Source organism: Tenrec ecaudatus, chromosome 18 (genome assembly GCF_050624435.1).
Source record: "Tenrec ecaudatus isolate mTenEca1 chromosome 18, mTenEca1.hap1, whole genome shotgun sequence".
Classification (NCBI taxonomy): Eukaryota; Metazoa; Chordata; class Mammalia; order Afrosoricida; family Tenrecidae; genus Tenrec; species Tenrec ecaudatus.
In genome coordinates, this window is record NC_134547.1 from 48826764 (window position 1) to 48851552 (window position 24789).

The 24789-nt window shown below is 48.1% G+C and overlaps 1 protein-coding gene across 5 annotated transcripts in view; it reads right to left on the reverse strand.

The window, feature by feature from the left end:
* Positions 1–357: 357 nt before the first annotated feature.
* The window catches only part of CSNK2A2 (casein kinase 2 alpha 2), a 39552-nt gene continuing 15120 nt past the window's right edge, over positions 358–24789 (reverse strand). For 3 of the 5 annotated variants that reach the window (XM_075537609.1, XM_075537610.1, XM_075537606.1), the window contains 7 exons: positions 16065–16124; positions 12014–12097; positions 11195–11305; positions 10851–10952; positions 10330–10430; positions 8383–8531; positions 4278–5984 (listed from right to left, as the gene is read on the reverse strand). In XM_075537609.1, the coding sequence (XP_075393724.1) occupies positions 5908–5984; positions 8383–8531; positions 10330–10430; positions 10851–10952; positions 11195–11305; positions 12014–12097; positions 16065–16124 (684 nt within the window). In that variant the 3' untranslated portion in view covers positions 4278–5907. Of the gene's footprint in view, positions 753–4277; positions 5985–8382; positions 8532–10329; positions 10431–10850; positions 10953–11194; positions 11306–12013; positions 12098–16064; positions 16125–24789 lie in introns of those variants that run through there. The other 2 variants (XM_075537607.1, XM_075537608.1) reach the window with 2 other exon arrangements.

Genomic DNA, 24789 nt, shown 5'->3' on the forward strand with positions numbered 1-24789 from the left:
GAATGGAAGGACGTGTGCAGCATGGAACAAAAGGAAAGACCAGGTCCAGGCATCTTCCCAAGTCCACAGAGGCGACAGTGATCTTCCATGGCACACTCCGGGAGGGCTGGGGAGGCCGTGTGTGTGCAAGGCCTTGTCCAGCTTCTTCTTGTCCACTGCGATGGCCTGGTTTAGCACACCAGCTGCCTCAGACCAGTCATTCTAGTGTCCTAGAATGGGCTCACCCCACCTGTGGACTCCCACCTCGCTCTGACCAGAACCTTGCCCGGAACTGCTCTACTTAAGTTCTCGGGAACTGCACTCCTTGGCCAGGGGTCTCGGTTGGTGCCTCCTTCCACATGGAACACTCTGCATGCATTTCCTTTAAAACCTTTTATTCAATAATATATACTTCCAAAATTATAATACGTAACTGCCCGGTCATGCCATACGTTTCCCCAGCCCCTGGCCCAGTCTGTGGTCAGCTAGGCAAAGTGGTTTTCGGGAGGATGGCCTGGGGAGCAACGGTAGCCAGCAACCAGTCTGCATACCCTTCTGGGCCAGGAGGAAGTCAACAGGAAGCCAAAGGCGTGTGAGCCTTTTACATTGGCAGTGAGGTTTGATACCCGGTGGTGGGTGGCCCTTCGGTTGGTCTAGGTCGTGCTTGCGTTAACCCGCCACCGTTTCGTGTCTGCTCACGGAACGTGCTTGCTACACACGTTAGGTTTGGTTCTTCCTCTGCTTATGGAAAAGTGGGAGGAACCGCAACAGACCTGGGGAGAGAGATGGGAGGAGGGAAAGATGACATTAATCAATCTGACCTGAACAAGGACCAGGCTCTCTGCTGACGGCCCTCGAGTGGGGAGCGGGGGGCAGTAGGCTGGGTTTCCTCAGGCCACAGAGTGGGAAGTCCCTTCAGTATCCTCTTCCTCTTGTGACAGAAGAGTTTGGGCACTCCGTGTGTGGTGTGGCCTGGTCTCCTAGCCTTTCCTTCCCTCTGGTCCAGGGTACTGATTTAGAAGCTTCTTGGCCATTCTGTGAAGTCAGGCTTCATGGGAAGCTTCAGAATGTGCTTGGAGCAGCGCTGGGATCCACATGTCCAGCAGTGCAGGCTAGCTCATCAGACCTCACCCCAGATTTCACTGGGATTACAAATCAGGGCATTTTGTATGCACACAGGCAGGGTACCGAGTCTAGCACCAGAGAGTTCAAAGGGTTTCTGAATCTCCCACCCAGGTGCAGCACAAGGAGGTGGGTGTCAGGCCAGCAGCAGCGAGCACAGGATGGCTCTGCAGCACTGAGGGGGCTGTGCCTAAAGCCAGGAAGGTGGCATGCAGAAAGGCCATGTCACGAACACTTTCTTTGGGTAAAGGGTTCTTGTTAGTATATGGGAAAGGCTGTGCCAGGTTATAAATTATGTATTCTCCATTAAGCACACCAGCAGTGGATTTTTCAAGCGTTCAATTCCACAGAGGGATGGGATCAATTTAAGAGTAAGAAGTACATCAACTCAAACACGACCTTCCATCAAACAACAGTGCATGCCCAGGTCTGCACACTTGTGATAAAAAGACCACCAGGGGCCGGGGGCTTCAGAGAGCTGTCACTAGGTTAATCATGCAATAAAGCGAGCCGCCCTGTGCTGCAGCCCAGAGTGCCCCATCTCTCCTACTACAGGCGATCAAAGGTGGCCACTACAGACACAGTGGCAACACCCCCCTCCCCGCGCGACAGGAAACAAGGTCCTCACAGCCATAGCTGTTCTTCACTTGGGAAGTATGGTGATCACCAACATTTTTGCGTGAAAACAGGAACTGAACATGGCCTTTATTGTCCCTCTAAGGGCAGCAATAGATCAACCACACACGTTATCCGGCCAGTGGTGTCTGAAGGAGTCATTGTTAAGCTCAACCCAGGGGTGCTGCTTCTCTGCAAACGGCAGGGAAGAGTCTGCGTCATGGTTCTTGAAGTTATCCACGGATCCCAGCTGGTGTCAGAATTCCTGTCCCAACCTTAGCCACCACTTAGAGCAAGAAGAGCCAGCAGGTGAAAAACTGTTAATTTATTGATTCAATGAAAGTTCTTTTCTTTAAGACAATCCCCCATACATGCAGTTCGGAGTGAAGTATCACATTTGTAGCACATTGTTGAGTCTCTACACAAAAGTCCACATCACCTGTGTCATCTCATCTCAACAATCCGTCTCCCAGTCGCGGAGACCCGTGAGAGGGTGGTTTGCATGACAACATCCATACAGCTTTCAAGCAGCTGATCGATCACTGGTTTTCCAGGCCAGGGGATTTGCCCCCCTGCTAGCCCGGCCCTGGGGTTCCTTTTGGAAGGCATCAGTCTTAAGTTTGCTGAAGACTTTGGCTTTCTGTGTGCTCACATGCATGCGGCCCTTCCTTTTGGAGGGGCCTCCCTGGGAGAGATTCCGAATCTGACCCACTCATCACTCGCTCAGGTCAACTTGTACGAGGGCCGCTGTTTTCCCCTGCAACGCTCAGAGATGCACCAGTTTCTACTGGGCCAATCCCACCCGGCCTACAATGGAACCACTCACTACGCTTTTTAGATCCAGTGCCTCCTCGGTAGCTTGTGTGCCCCCCCTCAACGCAGCCCCTGGAGAACCCAAGGTGTGACCCTGGGCGGGCAGACTTTGAGTCCCACGACATCCATCCAGCTCTCCTGGATTTGCCTTCTACCCGGAGAACCACCTTTCCGTCCCCCTGGGAGCTGCCATGGGGAGCGCCCTCCGCACAGGGTCATTCCAGAACAGAACTTGATGCCCGCTCAGTCTCTGAGTGTCTACCTTTGTAGTGCCGTCTGCTAACAGTCCCTCATGGACCGCAAGAGACCATGCACTCGTTTGTCCCTCTGATCCATCAGGCTGAGCCGCCGCTCCTCCTCTGCACAGAAATCTCAGGAGTACTGATGTGCTTGCTACAGGGTGCCTGTGAGGAGGCTCGGCCACGGGACTGTTGTCAAAGTACCTTGGCCTGGGCCCTCTGGGGAGAAGACCCGTCTGGATCACGCTCTCAATGGCTTCTCCCACCTGGGCCACCTACCATGGGAACAAGGAGCCAGGCCAGCCAACAAGCCCCAGGGAGGGGAGGGGGAATGTGCCACACAGCCAGAGGCCAGCACCATCGGCCTCCCCGTGGTGGAATCCTCAAAGCAGTCACGCTCTGATCGCTTGTGGCCCCCACAACTCGGACATAGTGAACGGCTTCTGGCTTAGGACCCCTTTGTTCTCCCCACCCCAGGTCTATGTTTGTGAACACAGGCACTACCTGAGATGATAGTGTAACACTACCCTGTTCCCCACATTTTTTGCTTTTCTTTAGGAAATAATTAAGTCCTATCATAGGCACTTTTAACTTGTTATAAGGTAATGAAGCAAACAAAATCCCTAACAAAAGTTACTGAGATGAACTGAAGAAATAATATGGTAAATAAACGGATATTGGGTGGGTCAGTATCCCTAGTTGGTGTATAGACCCCTTTCCTCCACATTACCCCACCCCTCTAAACTCAAGGACCTTCTGGACACCGATCTTGGTGACCGGTGTGCCAGTGGAGGTCTGGACTCCTCCAGCAGGGGAGACAACAGCTAGCACATCCAGAGGGCAAGTCAGTCTCAGGAGGGAGCCTTTCACACCGGCCCTGCCCCACGTCTAAGGCCTGAGGAGAGGTCGTAAGCAGAGGTGCTAGAGAAGGAAACAGGGTGCCGCTATCTAAGTGCATCAGGCCAGCCTGATGGAGAGCTGGCGGTCGGCTGACACAGCTGAGCAGTCAAGGTGGACCAGCGGAGTCGCCGCCTGACACGCTTTCACTGCCCTGGGGCAGCCAAAGGAGAGAAACAGGGTCACAACTTCAGTGGCCTCTCCTGTAGGTGCCTCTTGGCTGGTTGAGACAAATTAAAAAAACAAAAACAGAAAGGGGGAGCAGGAGGGGAGTGAGCAAGGCGGAGAGGGAGGCAGGAAGCCCAGCTCCCTGGTAGGGGCACAATCGAGGGCCTCTGGGAATCCCAAACACGGAGTTTTGCTGCCTGGCACGTGGACAGAGCGTCAGCAGAAACCTAGGTCTTGTGATTTTTCAGGCAGAACACACGCACACGTTAAAATGCAGCCTGTGCCACGTAGGCAGCTGTACTAATGTGAGAACCACATCAGGACACGGTCCCCTGGCTTTGCGCTCTTACTTTTCAATCTGCAAACTCATCTCTCCTAAGAGAAGAGTCTTGTTTTTGAAGTTCCCACAGACCAAACAACAAAAACAGAATCTACAGTTAGAGATTGGACCTGCTACCAATACCAATACGATTTTATTGGAATATGGAATGTAAACAGATGTTCCAAACAAACAATCTAACCTTATAAAAACGTATGGCATTATTAAATAACTAAGGAAAGCTGAAGGTGTGATGTAATTGGTGGTAGACACCGCTAGCTCCAGCCCAGGTGTGTGGCATCCCCATAGCCCCAGCTGGGACTCCAAGGGGCAGCAGGGGTGAGGGACTGACCGCCTGCAAACCATGTTGCTGATGGGTCCCCACAATGAAGCCTGCCCTAAAAGAGAAGAAAAAAAGAAAGAAAACCCAAACAGCAGCTAGCTTCCTTTGCTCGTGTGCAGGTCAGCACAATGGGCAAAGACTGACACTCGCTCCAACCACCCGTGTCTTCCCCAAGCGCCTTGCATAATCCTTCCCTCTCAGTTGCCTGGGTTCTGGGTGGCTTGGTCTCCACAAACTCAATACCTGTGCGTGAAGACAGCTCTTTCCCATCACACCCACTGATGTTCAACACATCAGAGCTTAAGAAGGCGCACGGCCCTGATTATAGCAGGAAATCATTTTCTCTCATGGGGATAGAAAAAGAGGGGGAACTAGGGGCAGAGAGGCGTACATGGCTTCCACCCAGTAAGTCTTTCTGGAACAAACTCTTCATAGGACATTTCTTGCCCATTCTGACGACTAACTGTCCAGCTTTTATTACAGTTCTGAACAAAAAAGCCTGCTCCACAGAAGTGCACTAAGACTGGTGCATAGGGCTGTGTGGACAAGGGCGAGTTTCCCACAAGGCTGAAAAACAAACAAAAGCCCCCTCCCCCCAACAAACAAAAAAACTCCAAACAAAGAAAGCAACCAGATAATGTTGGGTGAATCACTGAAGGTGACAGTGAGCTCTGGGTCACTTAGCATCCAGCGTGAGGCTGCTGGACCTGTTTGGGCAGCCAAGGTCTAAGTGGTGGCCCCTACCCCCAACAGAGAGCTCTTTTGTGAAAGTGACTGCCGTTTGTTCCCAAGTGAATCCACCCTTCTAGGGAAACTGTGAGGATGAGGTACATCGCCAAGAGCTCTGTCATTAAAAAACAAACAAAACATAAAACATGAATTTTAAAAAGAGCTTAAAAAAAAGAAAAGAAATACTGTCACTTTTTTAATATCTCCTTTTTGTAAATGAGGCTGGTGTGTCAGTTGAGAGGGCTGACGCTTTGCTAAAACATGAGCCTGAATCTCGCCCGAGGAAACCCAGACCGCTGTGGAATAGATAGGAAGTCAGATATTCAGAGCTTGTTGACCGAACGGGTAAATTCAACAGTGTCGCCTGTTAAATAAAGGTAAATGTACAACAACTCCGAGTCTCTCATCTCCCATGCATTCCAAGGGGAGCAGAGGTTCCCGCAGACCCTGAACTATGTGCACCGGCACGCTGCCCTGCCAGGGGCAGATCCCTGCAAGACTAGCACTGGGGAGTTTCTTGCTTGCTTGCTTTTTTGACTTTAGGTCTTTATTCTCTTCTTTGCATTTAGAAGGAACGATTAGAATTTCTTTGTATCACACGGTAGTTTTCCTTCATGGTTTGTGTTTTGGTTGGTTGGTTTATTGGCAAGCATCAATGCCTCATTACCAAGCGCTCCCCGCCTTCATCGTGCCGCCGAGAGACCACTGGAGAGCACGGCGTTGTCTGCGCCCGGCTGTGACTGCTCCTTCACCACAGGGTCTGCAAGAGAACAGAAGCAGACAGGTCAGCTAGGCCAGGACACCCCCTCCTCGTCCACCCATCAAGAGACAGGGACCAATGTGGAAAAAGAGTAACGGTTGCCCGAGATCTTAGGTTCTCCAAGAATCAGACACTAGAAAGTGACCGGGAGATCGGCCTTAAACGTCCCGAGAATGCCAGCTACACTGCCAAGAGCGGCACAGAAACCCCGCTTCTCCCTCTCCAGAACCTCTGCTGCTTCTCTCTGAATCCAACATCAAATTCAAGGCCAAGTTCAGCAGAATCAATAGTAAGTGCTTTAGTGAGAAGACACTACGCAAAGAGGCATTAGAAGACCTGTCAATTTTAAGTAAGTCATTAAGAAACAACGAAACTTTTTTACTGAAGTTTGATGTGTACACACAACACTGACATCGACGATGACGACAAAACCACACACCAGCTTTCATCACATCTAACTCAAAGGGTAAAAAACTGCTTTCCGTGGCAGAAGCTAGACACCTGAGTTGCACCTGACTAAGGTCATGGAGGCTGAAGGAAAGCCTTGTAAACCTGCTGTCTACATATGCTTGTGGGCGGGCTGAGGGTCAGTGACGAGGGGCACTCTCTAAGGTAGACAGTCCAGGGTCTGGCAGTCTGGTGCCGCGGTCCACAAGGACAATTCAACGGTGAGGAAAAGTAACAACGAGGAGGAGTCAGGGAGGGAATCCTCAGGCAGTAATGTAAGCTAATCTTCTCTCGGAAAAAGGAAAGACTGCACGCTGGTCAAGCAACAGACAAAAGGGTTAAACATTTTATCTCAATTTAGAGTAAACGGAGTGAAGTCTGTTACATCTGCTATCCTCCAAGTCCCTCAAGGACTGAGCGGTGTCAGCTCACTTTGCTGCAAAGAGTAACCCTTACTGGACACACACTGTGTCCATGGCACAAGGATCAGCATGCAGAGCCACCAGCAGCCACAAGAACACAACAGGGTGAGTGAGGCACACGAGGTGAGTCAGTTAGGACCTGAGTGAGGTCCTTCCACTCGTGCCTGTTGGAAAGTTCTCTTACGGATTCATTTCCTTCTTTAGAAATTCCCTAGCATGACTACCTATTACTTTTTTAAAAAAAAACCATTTTATTGGGGGCTCGTACAACTCTTATCGCAATCCATATATACAGCGTATCAAGCACATTTGTTGCCATCATTATTCTCAAAATATCTGCCTTCTACTTGCGCCCTTGGTATTAGCTCATTTTCCCCCTCCCTCCCCGCTCCCCTTCCCTCATGAACCCTTGATAATCTGTCATATCTTACACTGCCCGTCTCCCTTCACCCACTTTTCTGTTGTCTGTCCCCCAGGGAGGAGGTTATATGTAGATACTTGTAACCTGTTCCCCCTTTCTACCCCACCTTCCCTCCACCCTCCAGGTATCACCACTCTCACCACTGATCCTGAAGCAATCATCTGTCCTGGATTCCCTGTGTTTCCAGTTGCTACCTGTACCTGTGTACTTCCTCGGTCTAGGCAGATTTGTAAGGTAGAATTGGGATCATGATAGTGGGGGGAGGAAGCATTTAAGAACTAGAGGAAAGTTGTACATTTCATCGTTGCAAACCTGCAACCTGACTGGCTCGTCTCCTCCCCATGACCCTTCTGTAAGGGGGTGTCCAGTTGCCTACAGATGGGCTTTGGGTCTCCACTCTGCATTCCCCCTCATTCACAATGATATGAATGCCTGATACCTGATAACTTTGACAACTTGTGTTTACACAGCCTGGTGTGTTTCTTCCATGTGGGCTTTGTTGCTTCTGAGCTAAATGGTCACTTGTTTACCACCTTCAAGCCTTTAATACCCAGACACTACAGCTTTGGTCGCTACATTTGCTTATGCACACAATTGTTTTTCAGCGATCATATCAGGAACCCACTGATATGATTTTTTGTTCTACTACCTATTACTTTTAATTGCAGCCTCAATGCCATAGTGGTTTTGAGTGCAGCTGCTAACCATAAAGTCAGCAGTTCAAAACTACCAGCTGCTCTGAGAGGACTGGGCTTTCTACTCCTGTAAACATTTACAGTGCCGGAAACCCACAGGGTATTTCTACCCTGTCCTACAGGGTTGCTATGAGTTGGCTTCACTCAAGGACACAGTTTGGTGTTATTCTTAGTTACTTGCTTTTGGAAGTGAGAAAGACCCTCTGTTTAGCCGCACACACGTATAGGTTACAAAATAGACATCAGACGTGTGATCCCTTCACTCAGGTCCAGACAGGAAACCGAGGAGGTCAAGTTCCAAGGACAATTCAATGGAAACTTTCAGGACTCGCCAACTTGGCCTCAACAATGAAGGGCAGAAGACACCCCCACTCTAATAAGCAAGGTGCTCTGACACCAGCGCTGAGACTCACAGAAGTACGGGTGCTCCATGGCCTCTTTGGCAGTCAGTCGCTGTTGATGGTCGTATCGCAGAAGTTTGTCCAGAAGATCTAGGGCCTCTGGGCTGACCAGGTGTCTGTTCTCACTATGGATAAAGTTTTCCCAGCGTTTCCGTGAATGTCTGAAGGGAAGAACAAAGCATTATACTCCGAGACTAAGGCCAATCAGAATCCCGATTGCTCTGGGCTACATCCAGCAGGATCCCAGAGTATGTACTGATGACAAGCTGACTGACCCAGGGACTTACTCTCATTCCTATCAACCCCGCCCCCAACCAATCACAGCATTAACTAAAACTCTTACCATCTGATTTAGAAAACTGTAGGGCTTCCCGAGATTACCCACAGGTCTTTTGGTCAATTCTGTGCAAGGCCTGGAATAATTGTTATTGGTCACCAGATTTTTGGAAGAGTTCTCTAGCCTCAGAGACCCGAAGGTTCCATAAACTATCTCTTGACACAGGCCAAGTACTTCTCACATCTCTGCACTGGCCCTCCTTCACACGACCACCTGACTGCTGCTGGGTGCTGGCTAATTCCACACAGACGGGTCTAAGTCTGCCTCTGGACCCATGGGGGGGGGGGGGGGGAGGAGGGGGAGGAGCACAAACTCTCAGTCATGCTCGTTTTAGTCTCATTTTTGAGGTCAGGGCTATTCTCAAAACTTTAACAAAACGCAAATCGCTTCAGTAATTTTCCCAGATCACGGAAGCTTTGCAACAAGTTTATATGTAGAAATGCTGCCCTATCTGATGTAACAGTTTTCAGTGGATTTTAAACAAAGACGGTCAACCTCGATAAACGAAGTCTGTGGCTGAAGCCCAGTCCTGGGTGGGGGCACCACCCCACAGTATTAGCTCCTGACGTTGGGGAGCTCACGTGGTCCAGAATTTTCAGTGTAAGGCAGACACCTTGCTATCAGTGGGCTTTCAGCTTGGCGGGTGTGAAAGGTAGGAGGAGGAAGATCAGCTAGTTCAAAGAGCTGGTCTTTCCACCAGTCTTCCAGGAACGATCAAAGCTAGAGCCAATGATTTTACAGAAGGAATCCTCAACCGGGGTGAGGATCTGACCCAGAGAGCAAGGCCCAATCCAAACCATCACTTCTGTTGGGAACTGGTGGGCCAGTGGAATTCAAGGCAGAGGTCAGCTCCGAAGGCTTGGTGGCTGTTTTTCTGTGGCTCCAAAGGTTTCATGTTGGTAGATTGATGCATTTTGACAAACTTGAAAACTGCACCACTGAGAAAAATGTGCTGAGGAGCATTTCGCGAACACACTCCCTCCCTCTTTGAGGGAGCCCCAGCTGTCCTGTGAGAGTTTCTTGGGACACCAAAGGAAGGTGATTTGAGTCCGGTGGGGATGCCCACACTGCTGTTTTCAAGCTGTGGCTTGAGGAGCAGATTCCTTTGGGGCAGGGGTTAGGAGGATGGACAAACCACCTTCGTACGTGTTTAAACCAAGAGGGAAGGCTTTCTGAGAAACAACAGGCCCACTTTGTGATGTTAATCCCAAAGTGATGGAAATTTCATTTTCCAAGAAACTATTGCAAGCACCCTTGTCAAGGTCTCCCCAGTCTGGCAGCACATTTTTGCCGGCCGCTTGTGGACCATACTGCACACTAAGAATGCAGACAATGCCAAATCAACAGGTCAGAGTTACCTTTCAAAGGGGAACATTCTGTACCAGAAAGCTCTTCTGAGTAACATTGTGAGTTTACAGTTCTCAATTTTCTATTGTTCATAGAGTCTCTTTCAGAGAAATTATTAGAAGACACGTGGAAACACGGAGCATCTCAAGGTTAAGTTAAACAAACAACTCACATGCATTACAAGAAGGCTTTTCAAAAAGTGACTTTGGCTAACCTTCCCAGTTGTGACCAACAGCGAGTCATAGCCCCTCTTTCTTGTTCACGCGCTTACTTACTGTCCCAGGATATCGTTGAAGTGTGGGTCCAGGTCTATGTGGTACTTCTTCAGATACCCATACAGCTCATCTGTACCCAGAACCTTGGCAATGCGGACAAGCTGAAACATAGAGCAACCAGACCAAGCCAGTGAGCATGGGGCTCCATTCAGGCCAGGGTCTAGGGCAGGCAGGCTCAAGGACACAGGGTTCACGAAATGCCCACCTTTCCTGCCTACAAGGACGATAACTTTCTGGAGGATGGCGAGTACAGGAACACCACCATCCAGGACTAAAATCGTCCTACTAGGCCCACCCACAGTTGTTACTTTGTAAGCAGGGCACAGAAAGCATTAGCTTGATCTGTCTCCTCGGGGCCTGAGAGCTACCCTTAGAATCTGTGAAGTCCTTGACCTTGAAGAAAAGCTGACGTGCACATGAGTGCTACCCAGTGGCTGAAGGATCTTCTTGATCACTATCTAAGGATACAATTTTCTTGACATGCACCCCAAAATAACGGGATTTGGGTGCTGTGTGCTCACCTGGTCATAGTTGTCCTGTCCATGGAAGAAGGGTTCCTTTCGGAAGATCATGCTTGCTAACATACAGCCCAAACTCCACATATCCAAGCTATAGTCATACATCTGAGGAAACACGCACAACCAGTCAGTCAAGGACAACAGACATTTCTTTTTTCTCATATACATTTAGCCTTCCCTTGACCTTTGCAGATTTTAGAATTCAAAGCCAAAACAATTAAAATTAAAGTCTGCTGTGGGAAAAAGTATCTGATTAACATATTGGAGTGGGGTGGACTAAGACTGCGTTAAACCGACGCAACAACTAGCAAACCCGAGCCAAGTCACTGCCAACCTTCGCATCCTACCTGATAGTCCACAAGGAGCTCAGGCCCCTTGAAGTACCTCGAGGCCACCCGGACATTGTACTCCTGCGCGGGATGGTAGAACTCAGCCAGACCCCAATCTATCAGTCGCAACTACAGATATGACAGAGAACACACGTGAAAGGAGTGCTTCCAGATGCCCGCGCATCTGCAGAGCCACATCACACGATGGAGGTCTGCGGTGTACTGGCTAAAAACCCAAGTTTAACAACTGCAGAGGGGCCATTTGCAAAGCACCCAGAACCTGATCTGCTATTAACAGCAAATAAGATAAGTAAGGTTATCCTGGTTTATCAAGACAACTCACTCTCTTTTTCCTGCCCCAATAACTCTTCACTGCGCACCATATTCTCCCATCATTCAATATTCACTGTCAGCCTGGAGTGTAACCGACAGGATCAGGAGCATATCCACCCCAGGACGGAAGTCCAGCTCCGCATCCTCATTAATTGAATACCAGCTGATTCATTTATTCACCAATTAGGGATACGCAGAGTTGGACAGGGATAATAATCAAGTGTGCTTTCAAAGCCAGGCACACTGGTCTTAAGGTCATTAAGAAGTGAGACAGAAACCTTCACTGCAAAGCTTTCCCTGAGGTTCTCGAGAGAACCATGTCCAAACAAACAAGTGACGACAGTTGGGACATGTCACTTTCCTGGCGCACCTTGCTAAATGCAGAGGAGCCAGCAGGCAGAGTGGACAAATCAACAGTGGCACAGGTCTTCCAAAGCCCCTAGCCACAGCTCAGCAGCCACTGCTCCCTAACAAGGGGCTTGAGGCCGCCTGGCTCAACAGTACCTTTTTCTGCTGGTGATCTATCATGACATTGTGAGGCTTCACATCCCTGTGCATGATCCCCTTGCTGTGGCAATAATCCAGAGCCTGTGACGTAAGAGTGCAGAGAGAGGCGTGAGTAAAGAAAGTTTCAATGGTTGCCAACACCCACCGACTCCCCTGCTTTCTCTGGGTGACACCCTGACTGGATGCCCACCCAAGGGGCAGCTTACTGCAAAAAAGAGAAAACACGCTTCAGAAGGCCCCCACTGCTCTCTGTGTACGTGAATGCCAGCAACAGAGGGCCACCAGGGAGCATCCAGGCCAGGAGGCCCATTTAAGGAAACGGCTGCGGTCCTTGTAGCCTGGTGCCATTTACTGCTACCTGGAGTTATAAACCACACATTCACTGGTTGGCCTAATTTGATGTGCTTCAAACCAGATCTGGGACCAGCCTTGGAGTCACACTGGATAGTGGTTCACAGCATGTGTTAAATGCAAGTGGACATCAAGAACGACACCCTCACAGGCCTCTCAACATGGCGTACATTTCAGAGAAAACTGATGTGCAGGTGGATTCTTCAATGTAGGAGCCACGCTTTTAAAGCACGTGTATAGAAGGGATTACCACAACCTAGTGTGAGGACATTCCCACCACCCTAAAACATCCCCTTGAGCCCATGGCTGGCAGTCAACCCCCGCTCCCCCAACCACTGGCCCGTTGCTATCAATGTTCTTTTCTGATACGCAGATAAATGCAATCGTACAACAGAGAGTACTACTTTGGCCTTTTTCACCCAGCATGCTCTCGGGCATCATCCATGTTGCCTTTTTCCTTGCTCTGGGATATTTCATTGCATGGGTTCATCAGTCAATGGACATTTGGGTTGCTTCCAGTTTGGGGCCATTATGAATGATGCGCTGTGAACATCTACTTGTGTACAAGTCTTCAAGGGTCCACGTGCTGTCAGTTCAGATTACTAAGGGTAGAAATGCTGGGTTGTATACTCAGTTACAGTTCCACTAGTGACCTAAGGGGGTTCTAGTGTCTCCGTATTCTCACCAACACTTGTCACTGTTCACCTTTTGGATCATAGCCACCTTAGTGAAGTATGCCATGGTACCTCACTATAGTTTGCTTTGTATTTTTCTCTTAATGACTGACGATGGTGAGAATCTTTCCGTGCATATTATTAAGTTGTCAAATTTAAAAATTGAGAATATAAAAACCTCCCTTTCCTAACCTGATCATCATCTTAAGTTTGTAAGTTAGATTCCTTTGCTTGATCAAAAGTCCTACATGAGACCTGTGACTTACTCCTGAGACAATACTACTGATCCAACCAAAAGCCACTGCCACGAGTCCATTCACACTCAGTTATGCTTCAGGCAGAGCAGATATTGCTCCAAAGGGTTCCCAAGGCAAGAATCTTCCCCGAAGCCAACGACTGCCACCTCCTTCTCCTGTGGAGCAGGTGGGCTCGTACCAATGTGCCCACTGGGGCGCCCTGGTAAGGACAGCAGCCCCAATCGCATGACACTTCCTCTGTGCGTGGCCCTCCTTTGGGGAGTTTTCCCTGGGGCAAGCTGGCCTGTACACTAGAGAATCAGTAGCAGAATTCCTGGCCTCTACTCAGCAGGTGCTAGCAGCACCTCTCCAGTTGTGACAACCAAAACTGGTTCAAGACACTGCCAAATGCCGGGGGGAGGGAGGGGAGATCGGACCCAGTGGAGCACCACAGAAGCAGACAAGTAAGGGCCTATGTAGAAAATGACCAGACAAGGGAGAGTGCGACTCCAAGGATCAGCATTCCGGATGCCCTTTACAGATGGTCAAAAGCATGCACAACTGGTAAAAGGTACAGCGCACCGAGAAGAGGGGCAATGACGGGGAGAGGGCACTAGAGAGCTACCCGGGTGTTCCAATTCTCCCAGCTAGGCGGGTCTAGTACTTCTTCAAATGACAGAAGTAGCATACACTTGCCTATCACTGTGGTAGCCACTAATCACACTGGAAATGCGGCTCGTGTGACCACGACAGTGAGTTTTTATCTTACTTAATTTCAGGAGCCTCCCTAGGGTGACAGCTACTCTCTTCTGGAGAGTCCAGCTATACACAATCAGGGTAAAGGTGTCATCTACGTAGAGCCTGAACACCGTCCCCTAAAGACTGGTTCCACCTCCATGTGTAAATTTTGCTTGGAATGCCAATGACCACAATCACTGTAGTCTGCGGCTCTGTGGCAGTGCCTTCTGCAGCCAGGGCTCCCCAAGGTCCACCTCTCCAAACACGCCTTCATGTAAATGACTTGACTCTTCCCGCTCCCTTTCAAGCAGAAGCATCTAGCACTGGACTTTGCTTTGTTCTTTTCCCCACCCTTTGCTTTGACCCCAAGGAATACACTAATTAGGACCATGAAAATGCAGGGAGGTAATTCATTCTTTTACCAAGTTCAGACTCCCTGTGGAGTTACTGACATGCTTTTCAATTCCTTGGGGAAAATGGTTTCAGTTAAAAAAACCTGGCACCATTCTTGATCATTAAGCATGGAGCCCACTTTAGAAGTTTCATCTGGGCATCTAACCCTCATCCCTGGACTGCCAACCTGCCCCTCTAGAAAGCAGGAACGATACCAGGCAGTGAAGGCCACACGGATACGCAGCCTTTTGAGACCTCTACCGCTGGGGTATCTTTACTTGGCCTAAAGAAGATTGTGAGAGATAAGACATCTTTACCCTGAGTGCTAGCTCAAAGCCTCAGTGTTCCTACGAATCATCCATCGTTAAGTCTGCACAGCAGCTCCCCCAGGGAGAACGGATTCTCCAAGTAGGAGGGTGGCATAGCAGTCAGTCACAGGACCGAGCCCCGCCATTCTAGTCTGAGGGACATGGAAAATGGGTGGGTGGGGGGAAGGGAGAAGATTCAGACTCACACTTCTTTGTCCTTTTCTTCTCACTGGCAAACAGACTACTCATTATACAGAAGGGTGGAACCCTTAAACCCACTGCCTCGGCCCTCTCCAATGGCAAGTGCTTACATAAGTGCTTGAAAGAAAATCCATGCACGGCAGAGCTGATTCCCCAAATCCCCATTCCTAAAGCCCTGCCTTATTCCACAGGATATTTCATTTAACCAAGTGCTCCTGACTACATCAAAAGTCTACCTTTTCGTTTCCTTCAACATCTTCTTTTTTTCAACTCCAGAGGTTTTTAAACGGAGGTCCCTAACATTTCAGGTGAAGTACTCCAGGCCCACCCGTGTACTTTAGGGGAGTCTGTGTCTTTCACCAAACTCCCCGGGGTGCGTTACTCTATGCGTGAGCCATAGCTGGTCCCTTCCATTTACAGACTCGCTCTGAAATGTTTTACTGCAGTTATTTGGTGCCACCAAGTAGATTTGGATACACAGTGACTTTCAGCAGATCGGGGAAGAAAAGATCCTCCCTGCACCAATTAGCAATGCTGCAAAAGTTTACCCTGTTTGGGATTAGTGCGTCTCCTAGAGAGTTCACAGGAAGCCTGTCACCTGTGCATGCATACCCCTCTGCAATGTGAGGCCTAAAACACAATCACATGACCTGCTGCAGCCAGTAAGACAGTAGAATGCGTAAGTAACCACTACCAACAGTGTGGGCCGAGACCTGCCTTTCTCCTGCTGCTGGTAATGGAGGCCAAGGGACAAAGTCCAGACACGCGTGCACAAAACAGGTCAGCCTGGGCCATCTGGTCCCACTTGAGTTGATTTAGGCCAAAAAGAACTACCCAAGGAACCCATAGAATTGTGTGAAAGAACAAACCATTAAAAAAAAATGCTATTATGTGTAAGGTGACTTTTTTATACAGCAAAAACAAACACCAAGTCGTAATTAAACAACCAAGAGAAAAGCCCAAGACCAAAACGCGCTGTGGTGGGAGGGAGGGCCCTAGCACCCTCCCAAGAGTTGGCTGGCTTTCTCAGTCCCGCCATGCTAGACAGTAATAATACAGCCTATTCAAGGGTTGGGTCCTGTCTTCTCAAAAGCTTTCCTTTCTATGAATAGGCACCACAGTGTACTTTTTAGTGAATGCTACTTACTTTAAGTAGTTCATACATATAAAACCGGATATCAAAGTCTGTCAGGATCTGGTAGAGTTGCTGGAATAGATTACAGGAAACATAAGTTAATTCAAGTCTCATTGTATCTTGTCGTCCTAAATGTGGGCCAGTCCCTTGCCCATCCGTCATTCTTTACATGATTAAAAAAAAAGAAAGCCATAATTTTCCACTAACTGATTTCACTCAAATGGAAACAAAATTAAAAGACGAGGGCCTGATCTTTCAATTGGGGGAAAGGGTAAAAAGAAAAGGAATTCCAAGGGAGAAACATGCAAGGCCCTGCCCTTTCAAGGCTGCCCATGGCTCCCGGTCGCTCACTTGCTTCCTGAGGGAGGGGAATGAGGGCTGCAGGGCCCACAACACCGAAAGCCACTGCAGGCCCCCCAAGTGCCGAGCTCTGAGTGATGGCAGAGCTCTTGAGGAACCCAGCTGGCTGAGGTGTCATGACAGTGGTTAAGACGGGCTGCTTGGGAGAGGAAGGAGAAGGATCAGGGGCTGCAGCATTTATGCTGGCAAGACTGAAAATCGACTCACTCCGGGCAAACCCGAGTAGGGCTGGGAATAACAAGAAAACAAACAGCTCACGGACAAAAAAAAGATGGGAAAGCACAGAAGGAATGGCAGCCCTCAAGTGAGATGTTTGTCACAAGACAGACAGACAGACAACAGGGGCAACAAAAATGATCACAGGCCCAAGTGACATGGAAACTCCTCATTGACAAGCCCCCACCCCACCCCCCTCCAATGCCAATGCCCAACAAAAAGCATCATTTCTGAATTAAGGCCCATCAAAATAATCATAAAATCTTGTCAGAGACAGCATTATTAGCGCTGACAATCAAACTCCAAGTCCACCTTGCTCCCCATCAGGCCAAGTGTTCTAGAAAAGTCATGTACACACCTTTATTAAACTGATTTTGCTCCTCTCTCCAGCAATATAGGGTCTCTCCAAGGAGCATACAAGTGTATACAATGGCTAGCGTCTGCGTAAAGTGGCAGGAGTAAGACAACATATTCATATACTTATCTTTGTCTATAAGGATGCTATAGCAGAAATGAGTACAAAGTGGTTTCACATATATTTATGGGGGCAGTGGACTAAACACATAAGGTTTTTCACTATACCATGCTACACTTTTGACCCATTTAAATATGCTAACTGCAAAACTGTATTTTTTTTAAGGGAAATGATCAAAATTACTAAGAATCAAACTTAGAATATAGGGCTTTGACTCTGATTTTCCATGAGTGCATCCAGCTGGGTCAGAATATTTGATTTGATAAGCTGCATGCAGCTGTAGGGCTGGTGGTGCTAGGAAGGCCCAAATGTGCCACCACATTTGCTTGGGAGGGTGGCTGGGTGGGGGTGGGAATCAACTGCCCAGCAGTCAAGCACCCATGTGACTTGTTCTCCAGGTCTGCACAGCAAGGCTGCTCCAAAGCGAGCAATGGGTGCCCAAATGTGGAAGATTCCATCTCGAGTGTCGCTCGGGCTCCCCATAGCAGTGCTAATTGGAACCTTCAATCAATAAAAGGATGGTTCTCCAGGAAACCAGTAGGGGTCACTGGATGATTTGGACTCTGTGGTAGACTTTCCTCTCCTAGCCCATGGCATCCACACCAAGTACACACTGATACATCAGCTGTCAAACTCAATTTGTTCCAAATTCGTGTTTGTGCATTGCAAAGTTTAAGAACGGAACATATTTTTTTCCCCTTAAGAAGTCATGGAGAACCAAATAATTGGTTCCGAGGCTCCAAAAACTACACGTGTAAATTCACTATGGAGGTTTAGCCTTCTCATCTTCAGTTGTTTCTGATTTATCCAAAGTAATAGTAAAACCTCTTTGATGGTCTGGGTTCTGTTTCGAGGTCAATGATTTCACATCCCTCACGCCCCCAATGTTAATAATGTCAACTCAGCCATGTATTCAGCTGCAAACCAGACAAGCCACAACCAGATTCAAATTTCGCAGTGATTCCTTTAACTCTATGGTGGTTCTCAGTTTTCCGCGTGCTTCACTGCTGGTATTCCTAACTTTCTTTGGGCCATGGGTCTGGTATTTTATGCAAATAAAGTGGAGGGAAAAAGCCAACAAGGACGAATGTTTTCACAAGCACTCTATGTTGTCTGAGCCTGAGTGGCGCTCAGACTGAAGCGTTACTATCCCTTTGTGTCCGTGGCCTGTGCAGGTTTGTGAAATCAGAGCAGTTACCAACACCAAGCAGATTTTTTTCGAACCATGCTGTTGGAGCAGTGGAACGTTCGAGCTATCTCTGTAGTGGTGTGAGTAGTCCAGGCATGGCATAGAAATAAATACCCTTAGACTACCAAGACAGTGTCTCTCATGATTCCACCCGACACCAACTTCATTCACTACCAAAAGCACCACACGTGTAGTGCTCCTGGTATCATAGGAAGTGCCTGGTATCACAGGGAGTTTGGGGGGAAAGGAGACCCAACTAAACCTGTGACCTTTTAATCACTTCAGTCAGTCTGGCTTTCTCCAGTGTTCGCCAGGCTGCTCTCCACGGCAGCCCACAGGAGTCTCCCCCCTAGAATGCCATCCCTTTGAGGCATTTGTTGTTGTCTGTGAGGCTCAGAGGACGCATTCCTTGCGCACACTGGCCGCGCAGGACCGGAAGAGCTTCAGGTAGTCCTTCCCTGTTGTAGCTCACAGGAGGCTGGCTCAAGGGCCCAACAGACAACCCAATGCTGCCCCCATTCCTCCCCAGTCACCCCCATCATAGGTAAGTTCTCGCCCACCAAAAACTGCCTCACAAGCCCACACCACCGAGAATGAGCTGATGTCCCCCACCCCCCACCCCCAATCAGGACACAGGAACGCTTCCTTCAGGACTTCAGAGTCCAGAACAAAGCAGAAAAGGAACTCTCTCAAGGAAGCTCCATCTTTTCCCTTTTTTTCAGGCACCCATGTAGAAAACATTAACCAGCTAACTGCTAGGTGCTGGCTGGAAGTGAGCTTTACTGAGATTGTCGGATATTTATTGAATAAAAGTCCTATGCCTCCCAGGAGATTTGTTTTACAAAGCAGGGAAGAGCCACTTGCCAATCCCATCTGGCTCAACACCCCTGCCCCCCACCCACCCCTATAAAAAAAAAAACAACCCCAAGAGGAATGTCTCTGAAAATCAGCTCCACTCTGAAAGGCAGCAAGGTGAAGAACTGGAGTCATTGTCTGGGGCCTTTAATTAACCCTACAATTGAGAAGGCAAATGGCAGGAAATGCATGCTCATCAATGGACTCAGTGGCTTCCTACATCAGAATGGATGGGAGGTCCACAGGGGGCCTCTCTCCTGCTATATACATATATATAGGGCTCTTCCTACGCCAGCTGAGGTTCCGCTGCATCATAATCAGACAGGCCCCCATCCCAGTTACTCTCATTCCAGGTTATGAGGAAGTGCCCCGGTAGGCTCATCACCAGCCATATGCAAAGACCACCAACACAGCAAACCTGGCCAACAGGTGCAACAGGTCAATCTTGGTTCAGAAATCCCAGTGGCCTTCAGGCAAGGAAAAGAAGAGGAGACAAGAACCAGGAGGGAGAGGAGAGTGAGTGGCCAAGCGAAAGGCAGGCACCCATGTGAGATGAAGATGTTTAATGCAGCAGTTACTAGCTGCAAGCACGGTTAATATACAGACTTGAGACCCAGAGGAAAAAAAAATCAAAATTAGCCGTTTTAGAAATTTACGGACAACAAATCTTCAGAAATGTATGGTAAGAGAATAAACCTATAATCAAGCAAATCAGTTACTACAAACCACCAGAAAAATGTTAAATGTTAAAGTGCTCTTACAAAGAAATGATTAGATAAAGCCAATAACGTGTAGTAACAGTAGACATGGCTTCTCAAGTTAAGGAAATACCATTGGTTTAGTCTGTGAACTCACCCTGTCAACATCAAACTCTAACAAGTAGGACCTACCATCTCAGCTACCTGTTAGTGCTTCAGCAGTCCTCAAAGGAGTAGTAAGGGCCTTCTCCAGGGAGCCTATTCAGATGCCCTTACCAATCTTCTTAAAACGGCCAAGTGAAATACTGTACTTGAAATACATGTTTATTTTTATTTATACTCTCCCAGAGCCACAGAGAGCTAAGAAGCACACGGGAACCGAAACTTTCTTCTACCTCAAAAAGGTACCTCCGCTAGAGATTGCTTTAGAATTGGAGAGTTTGTTCTGCATTTCAACTCTGTTGTGCAGGTCTCAGAGTCACCATGCATCTTTTATTACACTTTTGGAACAGAAGATGAATGCAACTTATGATTTCAAGAGGAAATCAGCCAAGCCTAAACCTCTGGGATGAAGTGAAACATCAAAAGGGAAACTCAGTGAGGCTAGACAAGGTGGTCTCAAGGTGGGCTGTGTGTCGGGTTGCTAGCAGCAAGGCTAGCAGTTTGAAACAAGGGGTAATGAGGAGGCTTTCTGCTCCCATAAAGCTTTATAATCTCAGAAAGCCACAGGGGCAGTTCTATCCTCTCCTCTAGGGTGACCGGATTCAGAACCAACTTGACGCAGTGAGCTTTGAGAGAAGATGTGGATAAAATTAACATGTGTGATGTGACACACGCAACATAAAACTCGAGATAAAAAAAGACAGCACACTATTGTTTAAGGAATCTCCGTTTAGAGCAGTGGTTCTCAACCTGTGGGTCTTGACCCCTTTGGGGGGTTGAACAACCCTTTTACAGGGGTCACCTGATCATGACAGTAGCAAAGAAAATACTTTTATGGTTGGGGGTTCACCACATTAGGAAGGTTGAGAACCACTGGTTTAGAGGGATGGGAACACAATATGATGAATATGACTGATGTTAAAACAGCCAATTATTGTCACATATATATTTACAAATAACATTAAAAAAACACTTTTCAAACACCAGTGAAGATTAAAAATAATAAATAAAAGACTATGCACTAAGGTCAAAGTAATTGTGGACAAATCCCAAACCAACACCATTTAAATCACACCCACCGGACAGAGTGCAATCAAAATTAGCAAATCAACAGTAACAAACACGGCCAGATCAGATCCCAGGGCAAACCCCGGACATATACCTCTAAAGAGCAGGATCAGACAACAGCTGCCAGGGAGACCTTGAGGAGGGGCAGTGTACTGCATGGGAGAGGGCAGTGGTCGCTGGGTGCCACCGAGTCAACTCCCACTCACAATGCCTCATGCGACAGAGCAGAACAGCCTGATAGGGGTTTCTTGGTTGTACTCTCTATGGAAACAGACTGCCTGGCTTTTCTCCCACGGGGCCACTGGCTTGCCTTCCAGTCCTTGTGCCACCAGGGCTCCTAGGCGCACAACTGGTACTGAAAGACTAACGGAAGCATCCAGGAGTTAGGAGAGCAGCTTCCTGCCCCTGCAGAGAAGAGGAACTGCAGTTGTGGACACAGAGCAACCACCTGGAAACCTCGGGGCACGTGCACAGAGGACTGAGCGTACCACTCGTTCCAATGTTCGGTAGACTCATACATAATTTTTCGACACAAAGGTTGGAGGGAAAAACACATCCACGAGGTTAGAAACTCCTAAAATGCCCTTCTTTCAGCTGTGAAATGGAGCTTGGTGAAGATGGTCATTGGGGTTGTAGGGACAGACTCAAGGCACAAGAATGATCGATCCAAGGAGCCACAGTGGCACGATGGTCAAGCACTCCGCTGCTAACAGGAAGGTGGGAGGTTCAGACCGAAAAGCCTCTCTAAGGGAGAATGGGCTGCTGTTTTCCTTTGGGGGAGGGGGCATGATTTGCTGGACCAAAATACCCACCTGATACCCGCTATTTGGTGTGCTGGTGGTACAATGGTTAAGTGCTTGCCAGAGGTTCGAACCTAGCAGAAGCCCATCCTCAGAGATTATTCTACTGCCACAGAGTCACTAAGAGTTGCAGTGACTTAACACCAAATAACCACAATCCGATTGTTAATGGTCTTTTAAGTTGAGTGAAATGACCTAGTTGGGACTAACAAAAGGGACCTCCAGTTAAACAGAGCAGGTCCAAGATAGCCTAGTGCTGCACCACCCCCCACCAGCTCCTCTAAATAACAATGAAAGGGCTGGATGGAGTAACTCAAAAGAACTATGAGAAGGAAAAAGAAAAAAGAACCAAGAATGGCAGAGACAACATTTTGAAGCTAAGACACAGCTATCCAGTGGGGTTAACAGAAAACCCTGCCACAGCAGAGGAGGGGTCCAGAACCAGTCGGCTTCAAAGAGAAGGACCCAGGAGTCCTGATTCCAGGAATCCTAGGAACAGGTAGAGAAACTGGGCCAAGACAGAAGCTGTGTTTCAACCATTACCATAAAAAGAAGAAAGCTGAAAGTCGTGGCACCCAGATCACGCTCATCAACAGGGGGTCAGTTGCCAAGCTTGTAGTCTCAAGACAAAAGCTTATAGGCAGCTTAGGAGCATTTCTAAATATGAGCAGATACTCAACCAACCATGACATTCAGGAAACTGTCCGTGGCAAAACACACACACACACACACACACACACACACACAATTTGGAAGGAAAGCTGAAGAAAACTTAAAGGGGAAGAAGAGTCATGTAAACCATGGTCTCGGCAGCCCGCTTCACAAGAGCAAGAGCACAGAAACAACCTAGCCGCCCACCAGGGGAGGACGACCACCACCCACGTGAATCCTCACAGCTCACACAGTGCACGGACCCAGAGGACATTTGTCACCAGAGGGCAAAGACGGTGACTGAGACCACTTTACTCACTGTCACCGCAGCATTCGACTTGTGGTGACCCTACAGGACAGAGTAGAACTGCCTCTGCAGCTTTCCCAGGCTAACTTTTTATGGGAATAAAAAGCCTCTGGTGGTGTTGAACTTCTGATCTTGAGGTTCCAGGTTGAAGGAGAAGGCAATATGAGGAGGTTAGGAAAAAACGACGAAAGCAGGGGAAGGATTAGATTTCTAAGAGTTGAAAGGTAACAGCAGTGAATGCTGTTTCACAGGCAGTCCTGCAATAGTGACGATCCAGGAGCTGCTGCTTGGACAGACCCGTAGGTGGACCAGGTGTGGAAAGGACAGTGGAGTGAGTCTATTGGTCAGATAGAGGAGGCAAATACATCCATAAATGTGGTGGAGACCAAAAATGCTCCCACATTACCAGACATGGTGAGGGAGGGGTTGGGCGGAGTCAGGACCACAGCCTCGGGACACCAAAGTCAACTGGCACAGCATAGTTCACAAAGACAGTGTTTTAATCGACCCCCCTCCCCAAAGTGAGTAATCCCAGGGGTCTTAAGCTCTAAGGTGAGGGGAAGAGTGATGCAAACAATGAGACGCCTAGCCGGAGGTGAGAGGGTGCCTGGCTACCACTGCCAATTGTTCTGAAAAGGGTCACATCCAAAGGTCCTCAATAGAGATGGTACAGAATGTGGAACAGAACTCAAAAAGATCATGAAAGAGACCAGGCTTATTGATCACCTAGAGAAGGATACAGCCCTTAAGTCAGTGACCTTTCAGGCCTGGGGTTGAACACCTGTCCTATTTTAGGATAATCAGCCACTTAGGATTAGAAGGACAATGTTTATCCCAGGTCCAAGCTCAAGAGGGTTAGGGAAGGAGGGACGGAAACAGGAAGCACTGGGAGGAAATGGGATAAATGATGTACTGAGGGAATAGCAAGGGATGAGTTGAAACAAAGGTGTATGCACTGTTGAGCGTAAAACTGATGACCTACTCTGGATGCCTCCACCTGATTCGCAATAAAAAGTTTAAAGGAAAAGTTGAGGCTTTGGGGGTGGGGGCAGCATACTATTCATAAAGAGAAGAGATTACATAAAACATAAAAGAACAGGAAGAATGCCATGTTTAAAAGCTCAGAGAACAAAGTGGAGTTCTAAGATATGGAGAAATATTTGAATGAGTTCCACAAAGTGGGAACAAAGAAAGGCAAAAAAAAAAAAAAAAATCAAAGACCATTAAAAATATTTTTTCCAAGTTGGAAAGACATGGATTTTTGTATTGAAAAAGCCCAGCAAGGATCCAGAACCAAAGAACGACCCATATGAAGGCGCATCATTGTGAAACTTCAGAAGGCCATGAAGAGAAAGATCCTACAATCTCCCAGAAGAAACAGAACAGATCACATTGGCTTCTGTGGCAACAGTGGCACAGAATCTATTTAAAATCCTGAGGAAATTATTAATTCTATACTCAGTAAATACAATTAAATGACAAGATGAAATCAAGATGTTTTCAGATATGCACAGCCTTACAACACACTGACTTCCCATGATCCCGGAGGGTGCCTGCCCCAAAACAGCCCCTCTCTGAGGGCCAAGACCCAAGAAGATGTCTCTAGAGAATTACAATTTCTGCCAACCCATCTTCAGTATATTGCTAAATCAACACAGAGTAGCTATCAATTTAGGAAACACAAAATGCTAAAGTATAATTTTACAGGCATGGACAGAAAACTGGCAACAATCTGAAAGGTATAGGCATTTAAATGGGTGTTTATTAAGAAATGCCACTAAGACCAGTTTTGCCTGGTTTCTGATGGAATGCACACACATTTAAGCATACCTCGATAAACCTGGGTCATTCTGTGGAGTGAAATTTCTTACTATGGCTCTTCCACCCAATTCTCTGACCCCCCAGCAAATAACTGGGTAGGCCTATGCAAACAGGGCCACACTCTTTGTGGGGATT